Source organism: Pyxicephalus adspersus, chromosome 11 (assembly GCF_032062135.1).
Source record: "Pyxicephalus adspersus chromosome 11, UCB_Pads_2.0, whole genome shotgun sequence".
NCBI classification, from domain to species: domain Eukaryota; kingdom Metazoa; phylum Chordata; class Amphibia; order Anura; family Pyxicephalidae; genus Pyxicephalus; species Pyxicephalus adspersus.
This window is the reverse complement of record NC_092868.1, coordinates 890,404-899,991: the sequence shown is the minus strand read 5'-3', so window position 1 is coordinate 899,991 and position 9,588 is coordinate 890,404. Positions and strand designations below refer to the sequence as shown.

The window sequence follows — 9,588 nt, the reverse complement described above, 5'->3', positions numbered from 1 at the left end:
GATCAGAGGTCAGGCAGGCAGCAGAGATTCAGTAGAGATCAGAGGTCAGGCAGGCAGAGGTGTTGCGGCGGTCAGTCTTCTCTCGGTGGCCCAGTTTCTTCTCCCCTCCTTTCCATCCCAGAGGAATCTCTGGACATTGTTTATGATTCATTGGGTAATAATCCTCATATATCACTCGTCGTCTCCTATCACCCCCAATCTGTCGTGTTTCTGGGGCAGATCTGCGCTGTGCAGCTGCTTCTCATGTCCACCATGATAAATGTCAGGGAAATGCAATGATATAATGGCAGCTCCTCTGCTGGGAAAGTTATCTGCCACCTAATGAGTTTCATGTATGATGCCGGCGGCCGGCTGGAGATTCCCGATATCCATCCATCCATCTATGGACAGATATAGCAACCTTCTACATTTTAGTGATTGGTTATTCCTTATCCCTGCCCACGTATTTTTTCAACTGCCTCTGTGAAGCAGCTGGAAGATGTAGAGGATAACATAACCTGTTACATCACTATTTGTCTCGTGCCCCATAAGGGGGGCGCATTTTCTTCGTCCAGGGGACTGCCAGGACTGGTAAAAAAAATCCCACAGCCTCTTCCTAGCAATCTCATTGTTTGCTGTCTCCTATTTCAGGGGTTGCCGAGCAGTTTGCCATCACTGAAGCCACCCTGAGTGCCTGGTCCTCGTTGGACGATGAAGAGATGAATTATGGGTTGGGCTCCCAGGAGGTGCGACAGATTCAAGGTAAGGACCTGGGGACACTGATGGCCTACATATAATCTCTCCATTCCCAAAAAAGAATTGTGATGATATTCCCAGAAAGGGCTATCGGGTTTCTGCACCCTTGGGGGGAGGTTGGGGTAACTTGCACAGCACCCTCTTGTGGCAGTATGTGGTCACTGCCCCTCTCTCTTTTTTCCTCTCTGCAGATCTGGAAAGTTTCTACCTACAGAGCCGCCTGCTGAGTTATGCCCACGGGGCCTGCGGGTCTGACTTGGGGGGCAGCCTGCCCGGCCTCTCCTATTCCTCCGCCATGTCATTGGCTGCCGCATCTCAGCAGCTGCTGCCCATGGAGAGGTGGGATATGTCAGAGCTCCCCTCTGCCTTCCAGTGCCCCCTTGTGGACGGTGGCAGAAGCAGCAGCTCAGACAACTCTAAAGCACCAGCAACCATGGAGGGGGAGGTCGTCCCCGAAATCTACAAACCCCGACTCAACCAGTCACTCCACTACGTGGACAGCAGCTCTCTGTCGGAGGACGAGGTCTTCTACAACTGAACGGAGGCCGAACTGCCTGGAGGCCAGCATTTAGTGACCATTTAACCTCCACCACCAATGAGCCCCATTGTTAGTGTCTTTCAGATGCTCCTCGGGGGCGGAGACTAATTGCACTTAAGCCTGGGGCTAAGACTTATTAAAGAGCCTACAAATCTCCATATACCCAGCTGGGAGAGGCCGCCTTAGGCTGCTGCCTCCAGAGATGGGGGGGCTGAGACTGCCATAAAGGATTCTGGGAAGCTGTAGACTCGGGGGATCTGCTGGCCTTACATTGAGCCCCTCACATCAGCAATATGTCTGTCACTTTGGAGGGTCCGGCCTTGAACAAGGCTCAGACCCAAAGCCTTACTTTACTTTAACTGCCACTCTGCCCCTCACATTTCAGTTTTGAGCGGATGCTAGTTCCTGCCATGACACAGCGGAGTCTCCCTGTGACCTCGTGGCTGTTACAAAGAATGCAGCAGAAGGAATGAGACTCCTGTGCATTGCTTAGTAATGGTTGGAACAAATCCTCATTGTTAGCCATCTGCGCACACAACTGAATTGGTGTTGTGAGGCGGAGTCAGCCTTGTGATGTCATGTATGATGTCCGTCTGTCAGCGCTGGCGTTCCGTGAGGTCGCTGTGTTTATTTCAGTGATTGGCATTTCTCTGTTCCAATATACGTATTGATCACCAGATTTGTATTGTGCTGTCTGTTCGCTGTGTGGGCCTCGGGAATCGGGGTTTGCCCCCCATCTGATGTCAGCCTGGAAAACTAGGGGAGGCCCTGGCCTAAGGTGGCAGAATATGGGGAGACGGGGACAAAATAATGTACATCATGGGGCAAAAAGGAGGAAAGATGGAGACTGAAAGAGGGTAAAATGTCCCTAAGAATTGTTAGATTTATGGGGATTATTGGGACTGAACATTTGGGGGCAGCAGAATGGATGACCGTCGGCCACAACGCTGTTCAAAAAAAGTGCAGCGCTGTGCTCAGGGACAGATTAGCCAATCAGAAGGCTGGAAACCACTTGGCCAGTGGTTGCCAAAATTGGTTTTCTTTGTGCCATATAGTGGTCACATGACAGCCACCCTGGTCTGCTGAATTTTGTGCCTGACCCTGAAGGTTGGAGCAGAATAGCCTGATCATGGCATTTATTGCAAATCATTGTTACTGCAAGTGTGCGCTGGAGTGTGAATGATCGCTGAGGGTCACCTTGTGATATGAGGTAAGTCATGCGTTATAACACAATTGTCTGATGGGCCCTAAAAATAAACAGGGCAAATCCCAGGAGCCAAAAACAGAAGCCGCAGAAGGTGTAACAGGGAGGTGTGAGGTCCAAACAACCTCAATGTGCAGATTCTGCTCACACAGAGGATATGGCAGCAATTTGCCGCTGGAAACGACCCCTAAGACTCCCCAAAGGGTGAAATACCTGACCAGTGGAAACTGTGCTGGATGATGATAATGTGTCAGAGATAGCCATGTATGTAATAAATAGCTACCATCAGGCTCCCAGTGAAAACTCCTATGATGGAGCTCCCCTGACACCTGCCGGCTACTGTGGGAATTACAAGTGGGAAAACCAACAACAGCAATTCATTTAATTAAAATATAAAAATACAAAATACAGTGAATTAGAGCAGACATCACATAAAGCTGCGTACACATAGAATCAATATAAGAATCTCAGAGATACAACGTGTCAGTGATTGTGTGTGTGCATTGTACAGGTGAGAATTTTCTCTTGTCTCAGTCTGTATTAGGTGAATATTCAGTAATAATTGCTGCCTATAATTCCACCTGAACATCTACACTAATGTAAGAGGAAATGATCATTATACAAATATAGAACTGAGGATTTATAATTCACTTAGTTTAGGGAGGGGTCCCTCTGATTGGATGGTGCTGATCACATGATACAATCTGTGAGTAGTGTTACACATTACAGGCCATTCATAAAACTCCTGGAATCGATGGAACGTATTTATTGGTGGTCTGTGGGGTACACATGGGTGTCATGTGATCATTTACCACCAGGTGATATTGATTGACGCCTGTATTCACATTGGTGAAAAGGTGATGGAGGGGAACCAAGAAGCGGAGGAAGAAGGTAAATGTCGGGTAATTTTCAAAAGAGACCCCCTCCCCCATTGGGGCCATGTCGGACGATTTTTGGAGCGATGATCCCACTTGTACAAAGTTATACAAACTGTCCCGTAATTCCCGAATATTGCGCGCCCGTTATCTCCTCATCTCCGTCCAATGTCCCCTAATGTGGAAAATCACTTCATATGTTTGACACCGGTATACAGCGCACTTCCTGTAGTGTGGAACAAGAAATATTCTGAATTCCCCCGATGAGGTTTTGGATATTTTATGATTGGATAGGAATTATAAAGTCCTCCCATGTCACTGATTGGATGGATTATGGATTATGGATTATTTGGGGTTGGCGAGATCCTCGATGGCTTTTCTCATCTGAAATATGAAATCATATTTTAATGTGGGCGGAGTCAGGGGGCGTGGCTCTCATACAATTCACCAATGCAGAATTTATTCCATGTGTGAAAAATAAAAACCAAACCCATGAGGGTCACCGCAGCCCAACATCCAATAACATGTCCTTGTAGGCCATATACTACACCACTGTATTATCTTACAAAGTGAGACTTCATTTTCTGGGACTGCAATTATTTCCATTATTTATCCTAAACCTAATTTTGCTAAAAAAAAAAATGATATATCGAAATCTCTCTTAGGTGATTGGGTTCAGCAATAACTCCCAGTATCACTGATTTGTATAACCAGTGAATGGGATTTAGGTAAGAGCACTGATCATGCCGGTCATCACCTGAAAACCTGAAACATTACGGTGACGTACCTCTTTCCGGGTGACACAGCCCACTACTTTGCCGAATTCTGTGACAAAAGCATGCTGGAGGCTGAGCAGCTCGAACAGATGATGGGCCTGCAGGGAGGGGTAGACATATGAGAAGTTGAACACAGAGACAATTTCTATAAAGTCAGATATAATGGGGCTCATACCTCATGCAGGGAAGTCCAGGAGGAGAGCTGGAAAGTGACCGGATCAATGGTGCACCCCTCACCCAGCGTGCTGCCACATGGGACCTGCATGAACAATCACAACACATACATGAGGAGCACACGTCAGACCACATTTGGTATATGCCGTCCAGTTTTGGAATATTGTGGAATCAGAGAGAGTGCAGAGAAGGGCAACTAAACTAATAAAAGGAATGGAGGAGCTCCGCTATGAGGAGAGACTATGTCCATAGGGTTTTATATCTGGGATATGTTTATTTCCATGGTGGGTGATGTTTCAACCTATGTAACGTCACCAGGACATAGTCGGAAAGCCCTGGGAGTAGATTGGCCCACTGAGTAATTTTGGGGGGGCCTGTGCAAATAAAAAAATACCCCATCCAAATTCCTCCTAGTCAATGGGTCTGTGCAACCATAAAACATGTCGACTTATAAACTGTTAGGGGGATGTGGTTTAGGGTGCGGCCAAGGTATATAATAAGGATCATTGCCCACTGGGAACTAGCAGGCTTGCATTTGGATTGGAGGCCTCTGACATCACAGCAGATCACATGACTGTGGCGCCGGTGTAGCCATTTTACAGCTAATTTAGACTGATGGTACCACTCACCTTCTGATCTGGGATTCTGGGCTCCCGCTGGGACTCGTGTGTTTCCAGGAATCGGATCAGTTGGGAACGTTTTACAGTGCCAGCCAAGACCTGGGACTCTGCAGAGAGGGAAGACACTGGGGTCACATTCTGTTTAGTCCATATTTGTCCTTAAAATAAAATTAACATAAACCCGGCTCCACCCTTCCTTGTATATTCTTACTGAATTCAGATTGAAGGCCAAAGGGATGGTGAAGCAAACGTTCCATATTGTATAAGAGTCCACCATCCCCCTTTAGAGATCCTTCCCCCCAATACCGTGCATGAAGCTTTTACCCCCCGTGATTCCCCAAACCAAAAACCTCACCTGTGTTGTCCACCACCGGATACTCGGAGTAGTCTGAAGACGTTACAACCTGGAGAACATCTTCAAAGCCTGCGTCCTTAGCCAGGACCTCAACATCCGTCTTCATGAACTCCCCGGTGTTCACCTTGTAGGAGCTGGAGGACAAACATGGAGGACACATCAGGAGACAGCATGGAAGCTTCAACCAAAACTGAAGCCAAACTCTCAGGACTTTTATAACTGGTAAATATATCAGAGGGTGAATAATTGTTTTTATTCGATAACTGCAAAGTGTATTAAAAGTTCTGAAACATGCAGGGAGGGAGTTGTGCAAAACGGCCCACCGACCCCAAGTAGACGCCCCATTGTTTAGTGTCTTCCGAAAAGATTGACCATTATAGGGGTCTCCTATTGGAGTATGGCGAATGGCAAGACACAAGTGGTTGTGATTAGATTTCAGAGGTACCGGGAGCGCCGTTCACTTACTTTATCTGACGGCTCCGGATCCGAGGTAGGTATGGGAGTTTCTTCACAATAATGGTACCATCGTAGAAGGATGGCTGGAATTTCTGGGCAATGGCGTTGGCCACCAGAACCGAGAGAATCACTGGCAGTATGTGCGCTATCTGACCGGTGGCTTCAAACGCAAGCAAAGCTGTAGAGAGGCTGTGCGTCACCGCTCCGGAATAAGCCGCAGCTCCTGAACACAGAGACCATTCGGGTTATCAGGCAACATGCAGGTACTTATAGGAGAACTCAAATATAAACCTTCGGAGTTGTAACAACGGACTGTTGAGACCTCAAATATAAAGTATTAACTTTGTATCTGGGAGGGGCTCATAATATGCAAATAATCTGCTAAACCATACACAGAATGATAGAGTCAGTGGGAGGGGTTTTGTCAGTGGTCACCCCAATTATTGCCAACTAAAATCTGTTAATGTCAGTATTTCCCAGTCCCAGAGGAGCTTGCAATCTATGACCATATATGGTTAATGAGGTCCCCTCCATGCCCAGGTTGAGGTCTCCCAAAAAAGTACAGTCGAGCACAACACACACCTGATGGGTCGTGTCACCACACACCTGGTGGGCCGGGCTTACAATCATCATTACTACCCACTGTGCTATGGCTCCATACTAACTGCTGCACTCCACCTTCTATAGGGACATCTGACATTTATAGTCCTCTCACCTGCCAGTGCATATCCCCCGGGGAGGATGGGATTGACCACTCCGTCTGACGTGATGCCCTCCGGGAATATGTAGGCCACTGTTTCTCCCACTAAACGCCCGATGGCGGCTCCTATAGATGGTAAGAGTTTGGCGTTTGTATCTGAACCAATCACGTAGCACCTACAAACCACAACTGCAGCACCTGAAGATTCAGATACCCCACTCACCATATATGAAGACTGGCATGAAGTACCCTGCGGGCATGGGCAGGGTGGTTGCCAACGTAAACATCCAAAACTGCAAGAGAGAAATTAAGATGATCTGGGATGAAATGGACACCTCACCTTAATCCGTTGCTGGATGTGGGCTCCGCCCCTGAAGGTGGATGTATTGCAGGGAAATACAATGTGACCCCCAGGGGGCGCAGTTTGTGTCTATAGGTGGGGTCTGTGCCTAGCAAAGAAGTGTGGTGAGAGTTTCCCTATATTTGTTCCCTTTACCTTCATGACGATGAAGAATGCCAGGGTACCGAAGATGGTGATTTTTGGGTTTGCCCACTCCATCCACAAATTGTTGGGGTCCACCCCTGTGGGCCACTCTGCAGAGGCATTCTGAGAAAGGGTCCACCATGTGCGGTTGTCAAAGAGTGAGACGAGGAGTTCCTTCATGGTCAGCTGGAGAAGACAAGGGGGACAAATTTCACATACCACTCTGTATAAATGATGAGATAACCCCCTGTGTGGGCTGTGTAATGATTCCTCTGTAATATTGGGGTCATGCCACTTTAGGTTAGCAAATAAAAAATCAAAGCAGAAATGCTCTGGGGGGGGGGGAGTCTTAGCTCTGACTCAATTCACCATTGTGTGTCTATTACTGCTTTAGCTACTGAGGTCGGTAAACAATAAATCTCAACAGAGACAGAATAGATGTCTGCCATACATTACACAGCTTGATGCCTAACTTACCCGCGAGGCCAGAAACTGCCCCAGGAAATCCGGGAATGTGATGGATGACACCAATATGGCCACCAGGGCTGAATAGAGGGGTTTACTGAGGAAATAGAGTGAAATATGTCATCAGTAAATGATACGACAAGTGGACAATCTTTGAATGGACATTGAAATATTACCGCACTATACCGGGCACTCACTCTGATGCCAACAGACTGGCGGTGAAGGGATTGCGTCTGACGTAGCCGAGGAGCCAACGCTGGCAGAAGAGATAGGCGCAGCTCACCGTCCCACAGATCACCCTGCACACAAGAAGAGCTGCAATCAGAGATCAGGCTGCAAAATGCAACAATAACAATGCAAAAAACACTGAGTATCAAACTTTGTGCAGACACCAAATCCTCATCATCCAATCACTGAGCTCCATGTGCTATGATGTCATCAAAATCTACAATCATCAGTGAGGATTGTGATTGGATCAGGGAAGGCAGACAGTTCACATTTCAGATTCGTTGATCATCATTATCCAATGATCGACCTCTGGGGGTCTCACAATTTATATAAATGATATATAATTTGATCTCCCCCCCAGACCCGATAGGATGGCAGATTGTGTCCTTGGGACCCCGGAGATCACATGACATGAGGAGTGCAGAGAAATATGGCGGCCTCGCTCACCCTAGAATCATGTAGAAAAAGGTCTCCGGGAGATCGAAGGGGAAGGTGATCTTGAAGTTGGTCTTGAAGATGGCCGATATTGTCTCTGCGGGGAACACAAGTGGTTAATGTCAGTGTATGTGGCTCAATCTGTGAACCCTCTGATCTGTGGGTTCTGTTAGGTTTGGGCTTGTCAGTACAGTGAGTGAGGGTTGTCACCTAAGACAGGAAGTGTTTCACTGGCAGGATCACCCGGTGAGAAAAATCCCAGCACCATATCTAAGAACAGGTGAGCAGCATCATGTGACTTTCTCCATATTGGCTGACGTGTGTACAGCATTACCTTACCCTGCTCACTGTTAAAGACGGCAAGGAGGCGGAACATGAAGGCCCCGCAGGTTGCTGCGAAGAATCCGCGCCAATAATTTCTAACAGCAAAATGCGATGACATCACTTCCACGCTGAACAGGACCCCTGCAACGAGAGCAATGCGACCAGAAATATTGTGCAAAATTACGGGTGTGATGGTATTCACAGAGATTCACCCCAAATTCACCTCACACAATAAAATACAATAAGTGAATATAACGGAAATGTTTCATAACAGATCCGCCTACCGCTTATCGGAGCTCCAAATACTGTAGAGACGCCAACCGCCGCAGCCGCCACCAACATCTCATGCTCCTTACTTTTATTCTGCAAAAAAAGACGCATGTAAGAAATCACATATATGAAGTCGCATGTGAGAATTTGAATATGAAAAGACGCATGTAGAAAGAAGCATGTAAGTAGATGCATGTAAGAAGCATGTATGGAGTCACATGTAAGAAGTTGCATCTAAGAAGATACATGCATCTATGGAGTTTCATGTAGAAGTCGGATGTAGGAAGACACATGTAGGAAGACGTATGGAAGAAGTCACATGTAGGAAGTCACATATAAGAAGACACATGTAGGAAGTCGCATGTAAGAAGATGCATGTGAGAAGGCACATGAAAAATGTAGCATGTCACATTTTGCAGAAGTCACATGTACAGAGTCGCATGTAAGAAGACGCATAAAAATTTGCATGTAAGAAACCGCATGTGAGAAGTCAAATGTAGGAAGACATGTAAGAAGTCGCATGTAAGAAGACACATGTAAAAAGACACACGTGAGAAGACGCATGTAAGAAGTCGCATGTATGGAGTTTCATGTAGAAGTCGCATGTAAGAAGTCACATGTAAGAAGACACATAAGCATTTGCATGTAAGAAACCACACGTGAGAAGACGCATGTAAGAAGTCGCATGAATGGAGTTTCATGTAAGAAGTCACATGTAAGAAGTCACATGTAAAAAGACACATATAAGAAGACCCATGTGAGAAGACACATGTAGGAAGACACATGTAAGAAGTCACATGAAGGAAGTCACATGTAAGAAGACACATGTAAGAAGTCACATGTAAGAAGTCACATGTAAGAAGTCACATGTAAGAAGACGCATGTAAGAAGACACATGTAAGAAGACACATGTAAGAAGACACATGAAGGAAGTCACATGTAAGAAGAC

The 9,588-nt window shown here is 46.6% G+C and overlaps 2 protein-coding genes across 2 annotated transcripts in view; one reads left to right on the top strand and one right to left on the bottom strand.

Annotated features, from left to right (window-relative positions):
- Window positions 1–1,952, top strand: part of FAM131C (family with sequence similarity 131 member C) — a gene marked incomplete at its 5' end in the record, with an annotated part of 12,732 nt that extends 10,780 nt beyond the window's left edge. The window contains 2 exon segments of the mRNA XM_072425658.1: window positions 631–741; window positions 927–1,952. Of these exon segments, the coding sequence (XP_072281759.1) occupies window positions 631–741; window positions 927–1,273 (458 nt within the window). The 3' untranslated portion in view covers window positions 1,274–1,952.
- Window positions 1,953–2,844: 892 nt separating this feature from the next.
- The window catches only part of LOC140340445 (chloride channel protein ClC-Kb-like), a 17,868-nt gene continuing 11,124 nt past the window's right edge, over window positions 2,845–9,588 (bottom strand). The window contains exons 7-20 of the mRNA XM_072425657.1: window positions 8,654–8,732; window positions 8,385–8,510; window positions 8,058–8,142; window positions 7,580–7,681; window positions 7,395–7,479; window positions 6,930–7,103; window positions 6,657–6,726; window positions 6,449–6,559; window positions 5,743–5,956; window positions 5,278–5,411; window positions 4,932–5,029; window positions 4,304–4,387; window positions 4,140–4,226; window positions 2,845–3,736 (exon numbers count right to left, since the gene is read on the bottom strand). Of these exons, the coding sequence (XP_072281758.1) occupies window positions 3,698–3,736; window positions 4,140–4,226; window positions 4,304–4,387; window positions 4,932–5,029; window positions 5,278–5,411; window positions 5,743–5,956; window positions 6,449–6,559; window positions 6,657–6,726; window positions 6,930–7,103; window positions 7,395–7,479; window positions 7,580–7,681; window positions 8,058–8,142; window positions 8,385–8,510; window positions 8,654–8,732 (1,488 nt within the window). The 3' untranslated portion in view covers window positions 2,845–3,697. The remainder of the gene's footprint in view (window positions 3,737–4,139; window positions 4,227–4,303; window positions 4,388–4,931; window positions 5,030–5,277; window positions 5,412–5,742; window positions 5,957–6,448; window positions 6,560–6,656; window positions 6,727–6,929; window positions 7,104–7,394; window positions 7,480–7,579; window positions 7,682–8,057; window positions 8,143–8,384; window positions 8,511–8,653; window positions 8,733–9,588) is intronic.